The 23,476-nt window shown below is 55.4% G+C and overlaps 1 protein-coding gene across 5 annotated transcripts in view; it reads right to left on the minus strand.

Moving 5' to 3' along the window:
• Positions 1–23,476, minus strand: part of LOC116957194 (myelin-associated neurite-outgrowth inhibitor-like) — a 52,811-nt gene that overhangs the window by 819 nt on the left and 28,516 nt on the right. For 2 of the 5 annotated variants that reach the window (XM_076055221.1, XM_076055222.1), the window contains exon 3: positions 16,802–19,536. In XM_076055221.1, coding sequence (XP_075911336.1) covers positions 16,940–19,536 — 2,597 coding nt within the window. In that variant the 3' untranslated portion in view covers positions 16,802–16,939. Of the gene's footprint in view, positions 1–2,019; positions 2,186–11,133; positions 11,315–12,627; positions 12,879–16,801; positions 19,537–23,476 lie in introns of those variants that run through there. The other 3 variants (XM_076055225.1, XM_076055223.1, XM_076055224.1) reach the window with 3 other exon arrangements.

Genomic DNA, 23,476 nt, shown 5'->3' on the forward strand with positions numbered 1-23,476 from the left:
GTGTACACGGTGTGTGTGTGTGTGTCACAGTGTACACGGTGTGTGTGTGTGTCACAGTGTACATGGTGTGTGTGTCACAGTGTACACGGTGTCTGTGTGTGTCACAGTGTACATGGTGTGTGTGTGTGTCACAGTGTACATGGTGTGTGTGTGTCACAGTGTACATGGTGTGTGTGTGTGTGTCACAGTGTACACGGTGTGGTGTGTGTGTGTGTCACAGTGTACACAGCGGTGTGTGTGTGTCACAGTGTACACGGTGTGTGTGTCACAGTGTACACGGTGTGTGTGTCACAGTGTACACGGTGTGTGTGTCACAGTGTACACGGTGTGTATGTGTCAGTGTACACGGTGTGTGTGTGTCACAGTGTACACGGTGTGTGTGTGTGTGTGTCACAGTGTACACGGTGTGTGTGTGTGTGTGTGTCACAGTGTACACGGCGTGGTGTGTGTGTCACAGTGTGCACAGTGTGTGTCAGTGTACACGGTGTGTGTCACAGTGTACACGGTGTGTGTGTCAGTGTACACGGTGTGGTGTGTGTCACAGTGTACACGGCGGTGTGTGTGTCACAGTGTACATGATGTGTGTGTCACAGTGTACACGGTGTGTGTGTCACAGTGTACATGGTGTGTGTGTCACAGTGTACACGGTGGTGTGTGTGTGTCACAGTGTACACGGTGTGTGTGTCACAGTGTACACGGCGGGGTGTGTGTGTCACAGTGTACAACGGTGTGTGTGTCACAGTGTACACGGTGTGTGTGTCACAGTGTACACGGTGTGTGTGTCACAGTGTACAACGGTGTGTGTGTCACAGTGTACACGGTGTGGTGTGTGTCAGTGTACACGGTGTGTGTGTCACAGTGTACACGGTGTGTGTGTCACAGTGTACACGGTGTGTGTGTCACAGTGTACAACGGTGTGTGTGTCACGGTGTACACAGTGTGTGTGTGTGTCAGTGTACACCGTGTGTGTGTGTGTGTCACAGTGTACACGGTGTGTGTGTGTGTGTGTGTCACAGTGTACACGGTGTGTGTGTGTGTGTCACAGTGTACACGGTGTGTGTGTCACAGTGTACACGGTGTGTGTGTCACAGTGTACACGGCGGTGTGTGTGTCACAGTGTACACAGTGTACACGGTGTGTGTGTGTGTGTCACAGTGTACACGGTGTGTGTGTCACAGTGTACACGGTGTGTGTGTGTGTGTCACAGTGTACACGGCGGTGTGTGTGTGTGTGTCACAGTGTACACGGTGTGTGTGTCACAGTGTACACGGCGGTGTGTGTGTGTGTCACAGTGTACACGGTGTGTGTGTGTCACAGTGTACACGGCGGTGTGTGTGTGTCAGTGTACACGGTGTGTGTGTGTGTCACAGTGTACACGGCGGTGTGTGTGTCACAGTGTACACGGTGTGTGTGTGTGTGTGTCACAGTGTACACGGCGGTGTGTGTGTCACAGTGTACACGGTGTGTGTGTGTGTCGCAGTGTACACGGCGGTGTGTGTGTCACAGTGTACACGGTGTGTGTGTCACAGTGTACACGGTGTGTGTGTGTGTGTCACAGTGTACACGGTGTGTGTGTCACAGTGTACACAGTGGTGTGTGTCACAGTGTACACGGTGTGTGTGTCACAGTGTACACGGTGTGTGTGTGTGTCACAGTGTACACGGTGTGTGTGTGTGTGTGTCACAGTGTACACGGCGGTGTGTGTGTGTGTCACAGTGTACACGGTGTGTGTGTGTCAGTGTACACGGCGGTGTGTGTGTCACAGTGTACACGGTGTGTGTGTGTCACAGTGTACACAACGGTGTGTGTGTGTCACAGTGTACACGGCGGTGTGTGTGTGTGTGTCACAGTGTACACAGCGGTGTGTGTGTCACAGTGTACACGGCGGTGTGTGTGTGTGTGTCACAGTGTACACAGCGGTGTGTGTGTCACAGTGTACACGGCGGTGTGTGTGTGTGTGTGTGTCACAGAAAGTACGCGACGGTGCGAGTGTGTGAGAGCGAGCGAGGGTGCATGTACCGTAGCGATGGCCGTGCATGCGCGTGTGAGTGGCGATGCTGCTGCTGCTGCTGCTGCCCTCACCACTGAGTGGACAGGTACCCGTAACCCGGGCTCCCTCCGCTCCTGTAGGTGGACAGCTGCTGGGGTCCAACTGGGGTCCCCTGGGGGGTGGTCAACACAGCGCCTGCCAAACACACGGCACACGCCGCACACGCACACACACGCACGGCACACACACACACGCACACGCCGCACACACAGACACACACACAGACACACGCCCCAGGCACACACACACACGCACACACACGCACGCACCCCAGGCACACACACACACACACGCCGCACACACAGACACACACACACACGCACGCCGCACACACACGCCGCACACGCCGCAGACACACACACACACGCCGCAGACACACACACACACGCCGCAGACACACACACACACGCCACAGACACACACACACACGCGACAGGCACACACCACACACACACGCCACAGGCACACACACGCCACAGACACACACACACGCCACAGGCACACACCACACACACGCCGCACACACACACACACACGCACACACACACACGCCGCGCGCACACGCCGCACACACACACGCCGCACACACATGCGCACACGCCGCACACACCACACACACACCCACACCGCACACACACACACGCCGCACACACAGACACACAGACACACACACGCCGCACACACACAGACACACACGCCGCACACACCACACATACACCCACACCGCACACACACACACGCCGCGCACACACACACGCCGCACACACAGACACACACACCGCACACACACACACAGACACACACGCCGCACACACAGACACACACACACACAGACACACACACGCCACACACACACAGACACACACAGACACACACACAGAAACACACACGCCGCACACACACACACACAGACACACACACCGCACACACACAGACACACAGACACACACACACAGACACACACACAGACACACACACACAGAAACACACAGAAACACACACGCCGCACACACACACACACAAACACACACACAGCGTCACGTAAAAACTCCGCTACCGCCACCACCACCACCGCCACCGCTACCGCCACCACCGCCACCGCCACCGCTACCGCCACCACCACCACCGCCACCGCTACCGCCACCACCGCCACCACCACCGCCGCTGCCCGGCAAAGGCGAAACGGAACGGACGCTGGGGAAATAAAATCTGTCAAATATACAGACGGGGATCACCACGGAGGGAGGGGAGGGAGGAAGGGGTGTCGGGATGCATGGAGGAAGGGAAGGGAGGGAGGGAGGGAGGGATGAAGGGAGGGAGGGAGAGAGGGAGAGAGGGGGGGAGAGAGGGAGAGAGGGAGGGAGGGAGAGAGGGGGGGAGAGAGGAGAGGGAGGGAGGGAGAGAGGGAGAGAGGAAGGGAGGGAGGGAGGGAAGAAGGGAGGAGAGGGAGGGAGAGAGGGAGAGAGAGAGGGAGGGAGGGAGAAGAGGGAGGGAGAGAGGGAGAGAGGGGGGGAGAGAGGGAGAGAGGGAGGGAGGGAGAGAGGGAGGGAGGAGAGGGAGAGAGGGAGGGAGGGAGAGAGGGAGGGAGGGATGCATGGAGGCAGGGAGGGAGGCAGGCAGGGAGGGGAGGGGAGGGGGGTGAGCCCGTGGCTGGGCAGGCGATGGAACCGCGCCGCTGGCCGCGGTGGGTCCGAGTGCACGGCTCGAGGTGACCAACGGGGGTCGGAGTCAAGGTCGCCGAACACTTCAACTGAAAGAGGTCACGAATCGACCTCTCGAAAGGTCGCGCGCCAACTGAACCCTCGGCGCCTCCCCGGTGGACCTCGACGCCGAAGCGAGGGGCACGGAGCGTGCGCATTTGGCGGCGGGCAAACGAGTGGGAGGTGAGCGCCGTTCACCAATTTTCTGCCGTCGTTTGAGATTCGTTCGTCGTTTCATTTTTCACCAGGGGCGAGGGGCCGCCCACCATCACCACCAGCACCACCACCAGCACCACCACCAGCACCACCACCACCACCACCGCCACCACCACCACCAGCACCACCACCAGCACCACCAGCACCACCACCACCAGCAGCACCACCAGCACCACCACCAGCGCCACCACCACCACCAGCACCACCACCACCACCAGCACCACCACCACCACCAGCACCACCACCACCACCAGCACCACCACCAGCAGCACCAGCACCACCACCACCACCAGCACCACCAGCACCACCAGCACCACCACCACCACCACCACCGCCACCGGGTGGGGCAGCTGAGTCGCTTCTTTAGGAGAAGCGCTTGCCGCGAGGCCGTCGCAAGCGAGAGCCGCTCAACGAATCCGGCGGCGGCTTCCCGTCGTCGTCATCGTCGTCACCATCATCATCATCGTCGTCATCGTCGTCGTCATCGTTATAGTCGTCGCCATCATCGCCATCGTCGTCACCATCATCACCATCATCATCGTCGTCGTCGTCATCATCGTCGGGGTGGGGTGGTGGTGGGCGGGCGCGGGGGGTGGTGGGCGGGCGTGGTGGGGGTGGTGGGCGGGCGTGGGGGGTGGTGGTGGTGGGTGGGTGGGTGGGTAAACACAAAACCAAAATAAGGAAGGGAGGAGAGAGACGTTGGGGAACGTGCGTGGGGGGCTCGCACTGCAAGGCGACAACGATACAAACACCGGGGGGGGGGGGCGTGCGGGGGGGGGGGGAAGTCGGAGGGTCGGGAGAATCGTCGTAACGGTTTTTGATTGTCGTGAAAAACAAAAAATTACATCGGTGGTGGTGGTGGTAGTGGTGGTGGTGCTGGTGGTGGTGCTGGTGGTGCTGGTGGTGATGGTGCTGGTGGTGCTGGTGGTGCTGGTGGTAGTGCCGGTGGTGGTGCTGGTGGTGGCTGGTGGTGGTGGCTGGTGGTGGTGCTGCTGGTGGTGCTAGTGGTGCTGGTCTCCACTGAGCGTGTGTGTGCATGTGTGTGTGTACGTGTGTACGTGTGTGTGTGTGCGTGTGTGTGTACGTGTGTGTGTGTGCGCGCGTGCGCGCGTGTGTGTACGTGAGTGTACGTGTGTGTGTGTGTGTGCGTGCGTACGTGTGTGTACGTGTGTATTTTTGTTAACGTGTGTGTGTGTGTTCTGTGTGCGTGTGTCGTAGGCGCTCGCAAATAGCACTTGCCCCAAAAGTCTGATCAGGCTATACGGGGGATCTCTGTGTGTGTCACTGTGTGTGTCTGTGTGTGTGTCTGTGTCACTGTGTGTGTCTGTGTCACTGCGTGTGTCACTGTGTGTGTGTCTGTGTGTGTCTGTGTCACTGTGTGTGTCTGTGTGTGTCACTGTGTATGTGTCACTGTGTGTGTGTCACTGTGTGTGTCACTGTGTGTGTGTCACTGTGTGTGTGTCTGTGTCACTGTGTGTGTCACTGTGTGTGTCACTGTGTGTGTCACTGTGTGTGTGTCACTGTGTGTGTCTGTGTCACTGTGTGTGCCTGTGTCACTGTGTGTGCGTGTCACTGTGTGTGTGTCACTGTGTGTGTGTCTGTGTCACTGTGTGTGTGTCACTGTGTGTGTCACTGTGTGTGTGTCACTGTGTGTGTGTCACTGTGTGTGTCACTGTGTGTGTGTCACTGTGTGTGTGTCTGTGTGTCTGTGTCACTGTGTGTGTGTCACTGTGTGCGTGTCACTGTGTGTGTGTCTGTGTGTGTAGTGTAGCGGTTAGCGCTACGCTGCGCTACGAACCCGGCGACCAGAGTTCGATTCCCGCTCACGGCCAACACCAGTGACGGTTATATGAACCGGTCCGGGGCCTCCCCTAGGTCGACTCAGCCTCAAATGAGTCACCTGGTCCGGTGTGTATTAAACATCGCCACTGGGGGAGAGACAAAGGCGGCCGGGCGTGGTGCTGGCCACCCACCCCCCTCGTGTAACCACAGTGCCGGTAGCCTTCACAGGCGCTGCTGCTGCTACTCGCTGACAGCACTTGCCCCAGGTATAGGTGGGATCTTTGTCCTGTGGGTGAGTGTGCGTGTCTGTGTGTGCGTGTCTGTGTGTGCGTGTCTGTGTGTGCGTGTCTGTGTGTGCGTGTCTGTGTGTGCGTGTCGTGTGTGCGTGTCTGTGTGTGCGCGTCTGTGTGTGCGTGCCTGTCTGTGTGTGCGTGTCTGTGTGTGCGTGTCTGTGTGTGCGTGTCTGTGTGTGCGTGTCTGTGTGAGCGTGTTTGTGTGTGCGTGTCTGTGTGTGCGTGTCTGTGTGTGCGTGTCTGTCTGTGTGTGCGTGTCTGTGTGTGCGTGTCTGTGTGTGCGTGTCTGTGTGTGCGTGTCTGTGTGTGCGTGTCTGTGTGTGCGTGTCTGTGTGTGCGTGTCTGTGTGTGCGTGTCTGTGTGTGCGTGTCTGTGTGCATGCACAAACATCGCCGCTGGGGAGATGGAGGCGGCCGGGCACGGCGCTGACCGCCCACACCCCCGGCTCGCGCGCGCCGGTGCTGGTGTTCGCTACTCACAACACCTGCCCCCAAATAGGCTCACTCGAGCCCACGATCGTCCTCTCTGTACGGTGCACGAGTGAGCACTTGCCTCCTCAAACAGGCTCACTCGAGGCCAGGATCGTCATCTCTGTACCTGAGTGTGAGCACTTGCCCCCAAACAGGCTCACTCGAGCCCACGATCGTCCTCTCTGTACGGTGCACGAGCGTGAGCACTTGCCCCCAAACAGCCTCACTCGAGCCCAGGATCGGCGTCTCTGTACGGTGCACGAGAGTGAGCACTTGCCCCCAAACAGCCTCATTCTAGCCCACGATCGTCATCTCTGTACGTGAGTGTGAGCACTTGCCCCCCCAAACAGCCTCATTCTAGCCCAGGATCGTCATCTCTGTACGTGAGCGTGAGCACTTGCCCCCTCAAACAGCCTCATTCTAGCCCAGGATCGTCATTTCTGTATGTGAGTGTGAGCACTTGCCCCCCCAAACAGCCTCATTCTAGCCCAGGATCGTCATCTCTGTACGTGAGTGTGAGCACTTGCCCCCCCAAACAGCCTCATTCTAGCCCAGGATCGTCATCTCTGTACGTGAGTGTGAGCACTTGCCCCCCCAAACAGCCTCATTCTAGCCCAGGATCGTCGTCTCTGTACGTGAGCGTGAGCACTTGCCCCCCCAAACAGCCTCATTCTAGCCCAGGATCGTCATCTCTGTACGTGAGTGTGAGCACTTGCCCCCCCCAAAACAGCCTCATTCTAGCCCAGGATCATCATCTCTGTACGTGAGTGTGAGCACTTGCCCCCCCAAACAGCCTCATTCTAGCCCAGGATCGTCATCTCTGTACGTGAGTGTGAGCACTTGCCCCCCCAAACAGCCTCATTCTAGCCCAGGATCGTCGTCTCTGTACGTGAGTGTGAGCACTTGCCCCCCCAAACAGCCTCATTCTAGCCCAGGATCGTCATCTCTGTACGTGAGCGTGAGCACTTGCCCCCCAAACAGCCCCATTCTAGCCCAGGATCGTCGTCTCTGTACGTGAGTGTGAGCACTTGCCCCCTCAAACAGCCTCATTCTAGCCCAGGATCGTCATCTCTGTACGTGAGCGTGAGCACTTGCCCCCTCAAACAGGCTCACTCGAGGCCAGGATCGTCATCTCTGTACGTGAGCGTGAGCACTTGCCCCCCCAAACAGCCTCATTCTAGCCCAGGATCGTCATCTCTGTACGTGAGCGTGAGCACTTGCCCCCTCAAACAGCCTCATTCTAGCCCAGGATCGTCGCCTCTGTACGTACGTGTGAGCACTTGCCCCCCCAAACAGCCTCATTCTAGGCCAGGATCGTCATCTCTGTATGTGAGCGTGAGCACTTGCCCCCCAAACAGCCCCATTCTAGCCCAGGATCGTCGTCTCTGTACGTGAGCACTTGCCCCCCCAACCAGGCCCCATTCTAACCCAGGATCGTCGTCCCTGTACGTGAGCACTTGCCCCCCCCAAACAGCCTCATTCTAACCCAGGATCGTCATCTCTGTACGTGAGCACTTGCCCCCCCAAACGGCCCCATTCTAACCCAGGATCGTCGTCCCTGTACGTGAGCACTTGCCCCCCGCCAACCAGGCCCCATTCTAGCCCAGGATCGTCGTCCCCGTACGGTGCGCGGGCAAGCGTGTGCGGGTGTGCGTGCAGCGGCACGTGCGCGCGTATGCATCTCCAATTCACCCGGTATGCACCATGCATAACAGGCGCTATGGGGCTGATGGGATGTGAGCACCGGAGGGCAGTGCAGCAACATCCAATGTTGAACTCTACTCCTCTCCTCCCACGTCTGTTCTCCAAACCTTCGCGAACCTGCACTGACCCGCGTGGTGAAGTACGGTCAAATCAACACCCCCACCACCACCACCACCACGCGACCGGGGAGTGCTGTCGTCATCCAGCAGTGGAGCGACAGCAAGGGACTTGTACGTACACATGCAGCACATGCACGCGCGCGTACGTGTGTGTGTGTGTGTGTGCGTGTGTCTGCGCGTGTGTGTGTGTGTCTGTGTCGGTGTGTGCGAGTCTGGCAAAACAAGCCCCTACCTCCTCGCGGTGCCGGACGGGCAACTCTGTCGTGGACGGCGCTGTTGGGGGGGAGAGGCCAATTCCGATTGGCTCCTCCCCTCATGGCGTCTGTGACCACCACAGGGGCTAAACGGGGGCTCTGGACGGGTCCGAGGGGCTGGTAACCCCTCCACCTTCAAAAATTTACCACTAAACCACGTCTAAAATATGTAACTAATAAGCTTGTGCCGGAGGCCCCGGGGGGACAGGCGTCTATAACGTCTCCTGGCCAAACCCCAATTGGCAGAGCCAGGAGATTGAATATTTACCCTCGGGGCTCCTCCAGAAACAACGAAAAGCCACTTCGTGTGGCCACGTGGAATGTTCGAACGCTCACAGCGGAGGAGAGGGCTGCCACTCCTCTGTCATTAGCTGGACCGGTACCGCCTGGATTTCTGTGGCATTCAGGAGGTCCGGTGGAAAGGTTCTGGCTCCTGCCACTGAGGGGTGGACAGACCTCTTCTCGGGGCAGGAGACTAGCAAACAACAGGGAGTGCCTCTTCTTCTGAACAAAAGAATGAAGGGGGAGTGGGAGCGTGGCGGTGAGGTGTGGGAAGCTGTAAGCCCCTGGCTACTTTGGGCTCGCCTTCCTATCAACCGGAGGTGAGGAGTGGTGGTCGTGGTTACTTATGCCCCCACCGAAGACGAACATCCGTGGAGGGATGCAGGCAAGGCCGATGAGTCAGATGCCTTCTATGACCTCCTTTCACAGGTGCTAGCTAAAGTGGTCCCTCAGGATAGAGTAATTTTGTTGGGTGACTTCAATGTCCGAGTTGGTCATGATGCTGGCACCTGGTCTGGAGTGATGGGAAGGCATGGGCCAGATCAGCTCAATAACAATGGTAAGAGGCTGCTAGATTTTTGTGCAGCCCATGGGCTTGTAATTACCAACACGCTGTTCCGGCATCAGCGCATCCACACAACATCATGGATGCATGCCGGGTCCAAGCAAGAACATCTGCTGGACTACATAGTGACGGAACAGCGGATGCGGGCCCATGTCCTTGACACCAGGACCTACCGTGGAGCTGATCTGCCCTCTGACCATCGACTAGTCATCTGTAAGATGTGCCTGCCATTTTTCCACTCCGGTGGTGGGTGTACACCCAGGACCCCATTCAAACCTAAAGTGGCCTGGACTCAGTTATCTGATGAAAGTTGCAAGTGAGAATTTCATCATCGCTTGCAGCTGGGGTTGGCATCTTCCCCGACTCCTCCTGATATCGAGGGTAAATGGGCGAGGTTTAGGACTGTGGCTCATGCAGCTGCAATGGCTGCTTTGGGTACGCGGTCCAGACCTCCCCAGAGACCCTGGCTGACAGAGGAGGTGTTCAGACTGGCTGAGAATAAGCGACAGGCCCACTCTCATCGGCTACAGCATCCCACGTCGGAGAATGAGGAGGCTTACCGCAGCCTTCGCTCGGAGGTTCGGAGAGCCGTGAGGCGCTGTAAGGATGGGTGGTGGTCGCGGGTTGCTGAGGAGATGGAGCCTGCCTCAGTGGCCCGCGATCACAAATCGCTCTTTAATTCCATCAAAAAAGTAACCTGCAGCGCCACACCTATCACCATCATTAGGGGAAAGAACGGTGATCCAAACTATACGGGGAATCTTTGTCTTTGTCAGGAACAGGCTTTGCAGATTTGCTGAACATTTCCGTGAGGTCCTGGGGGAGGGGACATCCCTCAGCCTGGATAACAACGTGGGACAAAGTGGGGATGACCCTGCTGAGGCTGCAGTGCCTCAAATATTGGAAGAAATCACTCCCTGTGAGTGGCTGGCTGAGGTGCCATCTGTTGAGGAAGTACTGAAGGCGATCTAGAGTCTGAGACCTGGAAAGACACCGGACAGAGATGATCTCCCAAGCGAAATGCTGAGGGAAGATGGCGTTCGTGCACAGACTGCCCTACATGACATCATAACAACAGTCTGGACGACTGGACGGGTTCCGCAGGACTGCAAGGATGCCCTGGTGGTCCCCCTTTTTAAGAAGGGGGACCGCACAGACTGTAACAACTACAGGGGCATCTCACTCCTCAGTGTGCCAGGAAAGGTCCTGGCAAGCATTATTCAACATCGCCTTGCCAGGCACGCTGAGGAGAGGCTTGCGGAGCCCCAATGCGGTTTCAGGAAAGGGCGGTCCTGCACAGATGCCATATTTTCTGTCCGTCTGCTACAGCAGAGGTGTAGGGAATTCCAACAAGACCTACATCTCTGCTTTATTGACCTGGTCAAGGCCTATGATACCATCAGTAGGCCTGGGCTCTGGGTTGTTCTTCGTGCTTTCGGGGGTCCCTGACCCTCTGCTCACGATCATTGAGGACCTTCATGATGGCGAGCGGGCCCGGGTAAAACTACGTGGCCGGGAGTCGGAGCCATTCCCTGTACACCTTGGGGTGCGACAGTGCACAGCAGGGGGCACAGGTGGTGCATCAGCCAGTTATCTCAGTCATCTCGGTCAGTGCGTGCTTGCGAGCGAGCGAGCGAGCGAGCGTGCGTGCCTGCGTGAGTGCGTGCGTGCAAGCGTGCAAGCGTGCGCGCCACCGACCGGCGGACATGGCCATGGTGCCGGTGATGAGGCCCAGGGGAGGCAGCGCGTGCCGCCCATGCCCCAGCGGCTGTGGTGGAGGGTAGAGGGCGGCCGAGACGCCGTTGGGCTGCACCACCGTGGTGTGGTGGATCACCTGCGGCGGGGCCGACGCGTACACGGGCTGCGGGTAGAACGCGCTCTTCGCGCGGGGGGCCGGGCGGGGCAGGGCAGGGTGGAGCAGGGCAGGGTGGGGCGTGGTCAGTGCCACGCGAAGACACCACGGAGGTAGACACACAGGCACTCTCCCTCTCAGCCAACAGCTCACCCTCTCTCCCACTCACCCTCTCAAGCCCTCTCACCTACTCACCCTCTCACCCACTCACTCACGCACCCTGTTACCCACTCACCCACGCACCCTGTTACCCACTCACCCTCTCACCCACGCACCCACTCACCCACTCACCCTCTCTCCCACTCACCCTCTCACCTACTCACCCTCTCACCCACTCACTCACGCACCCTGTTACCCACTCACCCACGCACCCTGTTACCCACTCACCCTCTCACCCACTCACCCACGCACCCTCTCACCCACTCACCCTCTCACCCACTCACCCTCTCACCCACTCACCCACGCACCTTCTCACCCACTCACCCTCTCACCCTCTTACCCTCTCACCTACTCACCCTCTCACCCACTCACGCACCCTGTTACCCACTCACCCTCTCACCCACTCACCCACGCACCCTCTCACCCTCTCACCCACTCACCCACTCACCCTCTCACCCACTCACCCACTCACCCACTCACCAACTCACCAACTCACCCACTCACCCACTCACCCACTCACCCTCTCACCCACTCACCCTCTCACCCACTCACCCTGTTACCCACTCACCCAGGCACCCACTCACCCACTCACCCAGGCACCCTCTCACCCACTCACCCTCTCACCCTCTTACCCACGCACTCACTCACCCACCCACCCTCTCACCAACTCACCCTGTTATCCACTCACCCAGGCACCCTCTCACCCACTCACCCACTCACCCTCTTACCCTCTCACCCACTCACCCACTCACCCTCTCACCCTCTTACCCACGCACTCACTCACCCACCCATCCACTCACCCACCACGCACTCACCCGCTCATCCACTCACCCTCTCACCCACTCACCCACTCACCCACCACGCACTCACCCTCTCACCCACTCACCCTCTTACCCACTCACCCACTCACTGTCTCACCCACTCACCCACCACGCACTCACCCTCTCACCCTCTCATCCACTCACCCTCTCACCCACTCACCCTCTCACCCACTCACCCTCTCACCCACCACACACTCACCCTCTCACCCACTCACCCGCTCTCTCTCTCACTCACTCACTCACCAATCCGCCCTCTCTCCCACCCACCCTCTCACCTGCTCTCTCTCTCACTCACTCATCACCAACACCACCACCACCACTACCACCAACCCACCCTCGCCACCACCGCTCGCCGCCCACCTGCGTGTAGAGCCCCTGCGCGGCTGCCACCGCTCCGCGCATCGGGTAGAGTCCACCGGCGCCGGCCTGGTAAGGGTTGGGCGCGGGCGGGTAGGCGGGCAGCCCGCCGCCACCGCCGCCGCCGCCGCCGCCGCCGCCGCCGCCCTGGCCGAGCGGCATCTTGTACTGGGCCGAGGCGGCCGCCGCAGCAGCAGCGGCGGCGGCGGCAGCGCCGTAGCCTTCGGCGGCACACGACGCACACGCGCACACGCCTTGTGTGCCGTCACGAGGGAGATTAACGGTCGGGACGTTGACCGCGGAAACGTCACCAAAAGCACCAACACCGACGCCGCCGACGCCGCCGACGCCGCCAAATGGCAACGCAAACCAAAAAAAAAAACCGCAAGGCCGCTACACCTGCCCCCCCCCCCCTCCCCCTTTTTAACCGCTGGTTTTCTGAACCCTGCTTGTAACCGCTGGTTTTCTAAATCCCGCTTTTAACCGCTGTTTTTTTTCAACAATTTTAACCGCTGGTTTTCTGAACCCTGCTTTTAACCGCTGGTTTTTTCAACAATTTTAACCGCTGCTTTTCTGAACCCTGCTTTTAACCGCTGGTTTTCTGAACCCTGCTTTTAACCGCTGGTTTTCTGAACCCTGCTTTTAACCGCTGGTTTTCTGAACCCTTTTAACCGCTGGTTTTCTGAACCCTTTTAACCGCTGGTTTTCTGAACCCTTTCAACCGCTGGTTTTCTGAACCCTTTTAACCGCTGGTTTTCTGAACCCTTTCAACCGCTGGTTTTCTGAACCCTTTCAACCGCTGGTTTTCTGAACCCTTTTAACCGCTGGTTTTCTGAACCTTTTCAACCGCTGGTTTTCTGAACCCTTTTAACCGCTGGTTTTCTGAACCCTTTTAACCGCTGGTTTTCTGAACCCTTTCAACCGCTGGTTTTCTGAACCCTTTCAACCGGTGGTTTTCTGAACCCTTTCAACCGCTGGTTTTCTGAACCCTTTTAACCGCTGGTTTTCTGAACCCTTTCAACTGCTGGTTTTCTGAATCCTTTTAACCGCTGGTTTTCTGAACCCTTTCAACCGCTGGTTTTCTGAATCCTTTTAACCGCTGGTTTTCTGAACCCTTTTAACCGCTGGTTTTCTGAACCCTTTCAACCACTGGTTTTCTGAACCCTTTCAACCGCTGGTTTTCTGAACCCTTTCAACCGCTGGTTTTCTGAACCCTTTTAACCGCTGGTTTTCTGAATCCTTTTAACCGCTGGTTTTCTGAACCCTTTCAACCGCTGGTTTTCTGAACCCATTTAACCGCTGGTTTTCTGATTCCTTTTAACCGCTGGTTTTCTGAACCCTTTCAACCGCTGGTTTTCTGAATCCTTTTAACCGCTGGTTTTCTGAACCCTTTTAACCGCTGGTTTTCTGAACCCTTTCAAACGCTGGTTTTCTGAATCCTTTTAACCACTGGTATTCGGAAAAAAATATAACCCCCACCCCCACCCTGTCCCCCCACCCCCACAAACCCCTCCCCCACCCACCCATCCCCAAACCGTATGGTAGCGAGTGATTTTTCAAGTGTTATCAAATTGTAAACATCAAACAATCAATTCTTAGAGTAGTGATGGCTATGATAGTGCAGGCTATGTCAGTGATGGCTATGGCAGTGATGGCAATATGGCAGTGATGGCTATGGTGGTGGTAGTGAGGGCTATGGTGGTGGTGATGGCTATGGTGGTGGTGGAGGTGGTAGTGATGGCTAAGGTGGTGGTAGTGATGGCGATGGTGGTGGAGGTGGTAGTGATGGCTATGGTGGTGGTGGAGGTGCTAGTTCTGGCTATGGTGGTGGTGCTAGTGATGGCTATGGTGGCTACGGGGGTGGTAGTAGTGATGGCTATAGTAGTGGTGGTAGTGATGGCTATAGTAATGGTAGTAGTGATGGCTGTAGTAGTGGTAGTGGTGATGGCTATAGTAGTGGTAGCAGTGATGGCTACAGTAGTGGTAGTAGTGATGGCTATAGTAGTAGTGATGGCTATAGTAGTAGTGGTAGTAGTGATGGCTATAGTAGTGGTAGTAGTGATGGCTATAGTAGTAGTGGTGGTAGTGATGGCTATAGTAGTGGTAGCAGTGATGGCTACAGTAGTGGTAGTAGTGATGGCTATAGTAGTGGTAGTAGTGATGGCTATAGTAGTAGTGGTAGTAGTGATGGCTATAGTAGTAGTGGTAGTAGTGATGGCTATAGTAGTGATGGCTATAGTAGTGGTAGTAGCGATGGCTATAGTAGTGGTAGTAGTGATGGCTATAGTAGTAGTAGTAGTGATGGCTATAGTAGTTGTAGTAGTGATGGCTATAGTAGTGGTAGTAGTGATGGCTATAGTAGTGGTGGTAGTGATAGCTATGGTAGTAGTAGTGATGGCTACGGGGGTGGTAGAGGTGATGGATATAGTAGTGGTGGTAGTGATGGCTATAGTAGTGGTAGTAGTGATGGCAGTAGTAGTAGTGATGGCTATAGTAGTAGTGGTGATGGCTATAGTAGTAGTAGTAGTGATGGCTATAGTAGTAGTGGTAATGGCTATAGTAGTGGTAGTAGTGATGGCTATAGTAGTAGTGGTGATGGCTATAGTAGTAGTAGTGATGGCTATAGTAGTAGTGGTGATGGCTATAGTAGTGGTGGTAGTGATAGCTATAGTAGTAGTGGTAGTAGTGATGGCTATAGTAGTGGTAGTAGTGATGGCTATAGTAGTAGTGGTAGTAGTGATGGCGATAGTAGTAGTGATGGCTATAGTAGTAGTGATGGCTATAGTAGTAGTAGTAGTGATGGCTATAGTAGTAGTAGTAGTGATGGCTATAGTAGTAGTGATGGCTATAGTAGTGGTAGTAGTAATGGCTATAGTAGTAGTAGTGATGGCTATAGTAGTAGTAGTGATGGCTATAGTAGTAGTAGTGATGGCTATAGTAGTAGTGGTAGTAGTGATGGCTATAGTAGTGGTAGTAGTGATGGCTATAGTAGTAGTAGTAGTGATGGCTATAGTAGTAGTGGTAGTAGTGATGGCTATAGTAGTAGTGGTAGTAGTGATGGCTATAGTAGTGGTAGTAGTGATGGCTATAGTAGTAGTGGTGGTAGTGATAGCTATAGTAGTAGTGGTGGTAGTGATAGCTATAGTAGTAGTGGTAGTAGTGATGGCTATAGTAGTGGTGGTAGTGATGGCTATAGTAGTGGTAGTAGTGATGGCTATAGTAGTTGTAGTAGTGATGGCTATAGTAGTGGTAGTAGTGATGGCTATAGTAGTAGTGACGGCTATAGTAGTGGTAGTAGTGATGGCTATAGTAGTAGTAGTAGTGATGGCTCTAGTAGTTGTAGTAGTGATGGCTATAGTAGTGGTAGTAGTGATGGCTATAGTAGTGGTGGTAGTGATAGCTATAGTAGTAGTAGTGATGGCTATAATAGTGGTAGTAGTGATGGCTATAGTAGTGGTAGTAGTGATGGCTATAGTAGTAGTAGTAGTAGTGATGGCTATAGTAGTGGTGGTAGTGATGGCTATAGTAGTGGTAGTGGTGATGGCTATAGTAGTGGTGGTAGTGATGGCTATAGTAGTAGTAGTAGTGATGGCTATAGTAGTGGTAGTAGTGATGGCTATAGTAGTGATGGCTGTAGTAGTGGTAGTAGTGATGGCTATAGTAGTAGTAGTAGTGATGGCTATAGTAGTGGTGGTAGTGATGGCTATAGTAGTAGTGATGGCTATAGTAGTGGTAGTAGTGATGGCTATAGTAGTGGTAGTAGTGATGGCTATAGTAGTAGTAGTAGTGATGGCTATAGTAGTGGTGGTAGTGATGGCTATAGTAGTGGTAGTAGTGATGGCTATAGTAGTGGTGGTAGTGATATCTATAGTAGTAGCAGTAGTGATGGCTATAGTAGTGGTAGTAGTGATGGCTATAGTAGTGGTAGTAGTGATGGCTATAGTAGTAGTAGTGATGGCTATAGTAGTGGTAGTAGTGATGGCTATAGTAGTAGTAGTGATGGCGATAGTAGTGGTAGTAGTGATGGCTGTAGTAGTGATGGCTATAGTAGTGGTAGTAGTGATGGCTGTAGTAGTGGTAGTAGTGATGGCTATAGTAGTGGTAGTAGTGATGGCTATAGTAGTAGTAGTGATGGCGATAGTAGTGGTAGTGATGGCTGTAGTAGTGATGGCTATAGTAGTGGTAGTAGTGATGGCTATAGTAGTGGTAGTAGTGATGGCTATAGTAGTAGTAGTAGTGGTGGCTATAGTAGTCGTGGTAGTAGTGATGGCTATAGTAGTGGTGGTAGTGATGGCTATAGTGGTGGTAGAGATGACTAAGGTGGTGGTGTTGGTGAAGGTGGTTGTGGTGGTGGTGGAGGTGGTGGTGGTGAAGGTGGTAGTGAAGGTGGTTGTGGTGGTGGTGGTGAAAGTGGTGAAGGTGTTGGTGGTGAAGGTGGTAGTGAAGGTGGTAGTGAAGGTGGTGGTGGTAGTGGTGAAGGTGGTAGTGAAGGTGGTTGTGGTAGTGGTGGTGAAGGTGGTGGTGGTGAAGGTGGTAGCAAAGGTGGTAGTGAAGGTGGTTGTGGTGGTTGTAGTGGTGAAGGTGGTGGTGGTGAAGGTGGTAGTGAAGGTGGTGGTGGTGAAGGTGGTGGTGGTAGTGAAGGTGGTTGTGATGGTGGTAGTGAAGGTGGTTGTGGTGATGGTGGTTGTGGTGGTGGTGAAGGTTGTGGTGGTGGTGAAGGTGGTAGTGGTGAAGGTTGTGGTGGTGGTGAAGGTGGTGAAAGTGGTAGTGAAGGTGGTTGTGGTGGTGAAGGTGGTGATGGTGAAGGTGGTAGTGAAGGTGGTTGTGGTGGTGAAGGTGGTAGTGAAGGTGGTTGTGGTGGTGGTTGTGGTGGTGAAGGTGGTGGTGGTGGTGAAGGTGGTGGTGAAGGTGGTAGTGAGGTGGTTGTGGTGGTGGTGGTTGTGGTGGTAGTGAAGGTGGTTGTGGTAGTGAAGGTGGTAGTGAAGGTGGTAGTGAAGGTGGTTGTGGTGATGGTTGTGGTGGTGAAGGTGGTTGTGGTGGTGGTGAAGGTGATGGTGAAGGTGGTAGTGAAGGTGGTTGTGGTGGTGGTTGTGGTGGTGAAGGTGGTGGTGGTGGTTAAGGTGGTAGTGGTGGTTGTGGTGGTAGTGGTGGTGGTAGTGGTGGTAGTGGTGGTGGTGGTAGTGGTGGTGGTGGTTGTGGTGGTGAAGGTGGTGGTGGTGGTTAAGGTGGTAGTGGTGGTTGTGCTGGTGAAGGTTGTGGTGGTGGTGAAGGTGGTAGTGGTGGTGGTGAAGGTTTTGGTGGTGGTGAAGGTGGTGAAGGTGGTAGTGAAGGTGGTAGTGAAGGTGGTGGTGGTGAAGGTGGTAGTGAAGGTGGTTGTGGTGGTGAAGGTGGTAGTGAAGGTTGTTGTGGTGGTGGTAGTTGTGGTGGTGGTGAAGGTGGTGAAGATAGTTATGGTGGTAGTGAAGGTGGTTGTGGTGGTGGTGGTTGTGGTGGTGGTGAAGGTGGTGGTGGTGAAGGTGGTGGTGGTGAAGGTGGTAGTGAAGGTGGTTGTGGTGGTGGTGGTGGTTGTGGTGGTGAAGGTTGTGCTGGTGGTGAAGGTAGTGAAGGTGGTAGTGAAGGTGGCAGTGGTGGTGGTAGTGAAGGTGGTTGTGGTGGTGGTAGTGAAGGTGGTAGTGAAGGTGGTTGTGGTGATGGTTGTGGTGGTGAAGGTGGTTGTGGTGGTGAAGGTGATGGTGAAGGTGGTAGTGAAGGTGGTTGTGGTGGTGGTTGTGGTGGTGAAGGTGGTGGTGGTGGTTAAGGTGGTAGTGGTGGTTGTGGTGGTGGTGAAGGTGGTGGTGGTGGTTAAGGTGGTAGTGGTGGTTGTGGTGGTTGTGGTGGTGGTGAATGTGGTGAAGGTGGTGGTGGTGGTAGTGAAGGTGGTGGCAGTGGTGGTGAAGGTGGTAGTGAAGGTGGTGGTGGTTGTGGTTAAGGTGGTTGTTGTGGTTGTTGTGGTGGTGAAGGTGGTAGTGAAGGTGGTTGTGGTGGTGAAGGTGGTTGTGGTGGTGGTGAAGGTGGTTGTGGTGGAGGTGGTGGTGAAGGTGATGAAGGTGGTGAAGGTGGTGGTGAAGGTGGTGAAGGTGGTTGTGGTGGTGGTTGTGGTGGTGGTGAATGTGGTGGTGAAGGTGGTAGTGAAGGTGGTGGTTGTGGTGGTTGTGGTGGTGGCGGTGGTAGTGAAGGTGGTAGTGGTTGTGGTGGTTGTGGTGGTGGCGGTGGTGGTGGTAGTGAAGGTGGTAGTGAAGGTGGTGGTAGTGGTGGTGAAGGTGGTTGTGGTGGTGGTTGTGGTGGTTGTGGTGATGGTGAAGGTGGTGGTAGTGGTGGTGAAGGTGGTGGTGGTGGTTGTGCTGGTGGTGAAGGTGGTGGTAGTGGTTGTGGTGGTGGTTGTGGTGAAGGTGGTGGTGGTTGTGGTGGTGGTGGTTGTGGTGGTAAAGGTGGTGGTGGTGAAGGTGGTGGTGGTGAAGGTGGTTGTGGTTGTGGTGGTGGTGAAGGTGGTGGTGGTAGTGAAGGTGGTGGTGAAGGTGGTGGTGGTTGTGGTGGTTGTAGTGGTGAAGGTGGTGGTGAAGGTAGTGGTGGTGAAGGTGGTGGTGAAGGTGGTGGTTAAGGTGGTGGTTAAGGTGGTGGTTAAGGTGGTGGTTAAGGTGGTGGTTAAGGTGGTGGTTGTGGTGGTTAAGGTGGTTGTGAAGGTGGTGGTGGTTGTGGTGCTGGTGAAGGTGGTGGTGAAGATAGTTGTGGTTGTTGTGGTGGTGGTTGTGGTGGTTGTTGTGGTTGTGGTGGTACTGGGCTGTAACGGCTCACCCGACGGGAAGTTGACCCCAGCTGGAGGGAACACTCCTGGGGGATAGCCTGCAGCAGAGGCCGCATAGCCTGGGGCATAGCCTGCAGCACACACACACACAGCACACACACGTACATACATACATACAGCACACACACAGCACACACACACCACACACACGTACATACACCACACACACACATCACACACACACCACACACACGTACATACAGCACACACACATACACCACACATACACCACACACACACACCACACACACGTACATACAGCACGCATACACACACCACACACACCACACATACACACACCTACGCACACACACGCCACACACACGTACATACAGCACACACACACCACACACACGTACATACACCACACACACGTACGTACAGCACGCATACACACACGTACATACATACAGCACGCATACACACACCTACACACACGTACATACAGCACGCATACACACACACCACACATACACACGTACATACATATATACAGCACACATACACATACACCACACATACACACACCACACACACACCACACACACAACAACAACCGCCATTCGCCACTAAGTGGCGGTGACGTCACCACGACGCTTGTGCCAGGCTATGTGCACCCTGAGGCCACGTGAAGTGTCGAACACCCGCTGGCAGGAGGTCACGGGGCAGACCCAGGTGCCACGGGTCGACTGACTTAGATGACTGGCTGATGCACCACCTGTGCCCCCTACTGTGCCAACCTGCTGTGCTTTAGCCACCCGGCGCTCCGCTCATTGTTCTGAGCGTCGCTCCTCCGCCCTCCGTTGTTTTTGGAGGGCGACTGCCTCCAACTGCCCAGTAGCGTCCTTCACGAGCCTCCTCCACAGAGGCCGATCTTGATACCGCTGGTACCAGTCATCGGCAAGTCCACTCAACTCCACGTCCTCCTGTACCACATCACTCCATCTCCTCTCTAGCCCGCGCCGCGCCCGCCCAGCCCCCCCGATCCGGCCAAACAAAAGCTGCCTCGGCATGCGGTGGCTGGGCATGCGGGCCACACGACCCAGCCATCGCAGCCCTGCCCGCCGGAGGAGCTCACCGATGGGACCCCGCCCAGATATTCCAAGGATTTGTGAGCTCCTCACACAATCCAGTCCGGTTAAACCCAGGATGGATCGCGGGCAGGCCAGCCCAAATGTTTCCAACCGGCGAAGACGTTCCACCAGGGGGGTCCACGTTTCGCAAGCGTAGAGAAGGGAGGGAATGACCGTGGCCGAGAAGACCTGAAGCTTAGTGCGGAGCGACAGACCAGGTAGCTTCCACACAGCGTTACGCAACCGATGAAAAGATATTGCCGCTCGACTGATTCGGAGTGAGACCTCTGCTGTTAAACTGGAGCCAGTCAAAAGCACACTGCCCAGGTATGGGAAACTCTCCACTCTCTCCACAACTGCCCCATCACCGATTGGGAGTTATGGGGGTGGAGTGTCCGATGGTACAAAATACCCAGGCAGGTGCTTAGTTTTGGTGGGGCTGATGGTAAGGCCCCACCTCTTAGTGGCACGCTCCAGTCTCAGCAGCAGCGTCTCCAACTCCTCCTCTGACTGAGCAGCTATTACCAAATCATCAGCATACATAACGTGGTTGAGCAATAGGGAGCCATCCCTTGACCGCACCCGGGCATCGATTAGCCTCCCATTATATCTGTACCATATGGAGATTCCCCCGGTACAGCTATTGAAGGCTTCATGAACTACGTGGTCAAAATAGATGTTAAATAATGTGGGAGCCAGAGGACATCCCTGTCGCACCCCAAGGTGTACAGGGAATGGCTCTGACTCCCGGCCACGTAGTTTTACCCGGGCCCGCTCACCATCATGAAGGTCCTTAATGATCGTGAGCAGAGGGTCAGGTACTCCAAAAGCACGAAGAACGACCCAGAGCCCAGGCCTACTGATGGTATCATAGGCCTTGACCAGGTCAATAAAGCAGAGATGTAGGTCTTGTTGGAATTCCCTACACCTCTGCTGTAGCAAACGAACAGAAAATATGGCATCTGTGCAGGACCGCCCTTTCCTGAAACCGCATTGGGGCTCCGCAAGCCTCTCCTCAGCGTGCCTGGCAAGGCGATGCTGAATAATCCTTGCCAGGACCTTTCCCGGAACACTGAGGAGTGAGATGCCCCTGTAGTTGTTACAGTCTGTGCGGTCCCCCTTCTTAAAAAGGGGGACCACCAGGGCATCCTTCCAATCCTGCGGAACCCGTCCAGTGGTCCAGACTGTTGTTATGATGTCATATAGGGCAGTCTGTGCACAAACGCCACCCTCCCTCAGCATTTCGCTTGGGAGATTATCTCTGCCCGCTGCCTTTCCTGGTCTCAGACTCCAGATCGCCTTCAATACTTCCTCAGCAGATGGCACCTCAGCCAGCCACTCACAGGGGGTGACTTCTTCCAATATTTGAGGCACCGCAGCCTCAGCAGGGTCATCCTCACTTTGTGCCACGATTTTTTTCCTGGCTGTGGGATTATCCCTCCCCCAGGACCTCACAGAAATGCTCAGCAAATCTGCAAACCTGTTCCTGGGGGTCGGAGATTGGATCACCGTTTTTTCCCCTAATGATGGTAATAGGTGTGGCGCTGCAGGTTACTTTTTTGATGGAGTTAAATAGAGATTTATGATCATGGGAAACTGAGGCAGACTCCATCTCCTCAGCAACCCGCGACCACCACCCATCCTTGCAGCGCCTCACGGCTCTCCGAACCTCCGAGCGAAGGCTGCGGTAAGCCTCCTCATTCTCTGACGTGGGATTCTGTAGCCGATGGCAGTGGGCCTGTCGCTTTTTCTCAACCATCCTGAACACCTCCTCTGTCAGCCAGGGTCTCTGGGGAGGTCTGGACCGCGTACCCAAAGCAGCCATTGCAGCTGCATGAGTCACAGTCCTAAACCTCACCCATTTACCCTCGACATCAGGAGGAGTCGGGGACGATGCCAATCCCAGCCGCAAGCGATGATGAAATTCTCGCTTGCAACTTTCATCAGATAACTGAGACCAGGCCACTTTAGGTCGGAATGGGTGTACACCCACCACCGGAGTGGAAGAATGGCAGGCGCATCTTACAGATGACTAGTCGATGGTCAGAGGGCAGATCAGCTCCACGGTAGGTCCTGGTGTCAAGGACATGGGCTCGCATCCGCTGGTCCATCACTATGTAGTCCAGCAGATGTTCTTGCTTGGACCCGGCATGCATCCATGATGTTGTGTGGATGCGCCGATGCCGGAACAGTGTGTTGGTAATTACAAGCCCATGGGCTGCACAAAAATCTAGCAGCCTCCTACCGTTGTTATTGAGCTGATCTGGCCCATGCCCTCCAATCACTCCAGACCAGGTGCCAGTATCATGACCAACTCGGGCATTGAAGTTACCCAACATGATGACTCTATCCCGAGGGGCCACTTTAGCCAGCACCTGTGACAGGAGGTCATAGAAGGCATCTGACTCATCGGCTTTGCCTGCATCCCTCCACGGATGTTCATCTTCGGTGGGGGCATAAGTAACCACGACCACCATTCCTCGCCTCCAGTTGATGGGAAGGCGAGCCCAAAGTAGCCTGGGGCTTACAGCTTCCCACACCTCACCGCCACGCTCCCACGCCCCCTTCATTCTTTTGTTCAAAAGAAGAGCCACACCCTGTTGTTTGGCAGTCTGCTGCCCCGAGTAGAGGACTGTCCACCCCTCATGGTGGCAGGAGCCAGAGCCGGTCCACCGGACCTCCTGAATGCCGCATAGATCCAGGTGGTACCGGTCCAGCTCCCGACAGAGGAGTGGCAGCCTCTCCTCCGCAGTGAGCGTTCGAACATTCCACGTGGCCACCCGTAGTGGCTTTTCGTTGTTTCTGGAGTAGCCCCGAGGGTAGGTATTCAATCTCCTGGCTCCGCCAATTGGGGTTTGGCCAGGAGACGTCATAGACGCCTGGCCCCCCGGGGCCTCCGGCACAAGCTTATTAGTTACATATTTCAGTTTAACTCGTG

The sequence above is a fragment of the Petromyzon marinus genome, chromosome 70, assembly GCF_048934315.1.
Source record: "Petromyzon marinus isolate PM22_M1 ecotype Great Lakes invasive population chromosome 70, UKy_Petmar_22M1.pri1.0, whole genome shotgun sequence".
In the NCBI taxonomy this organism is placed as follows: Eukaryota; Metazoa; Chordata; class Hyperoartia; order Petromyzontiformes; family Petromyzontidae; genus Petromyzon; species Petromyzon marinus.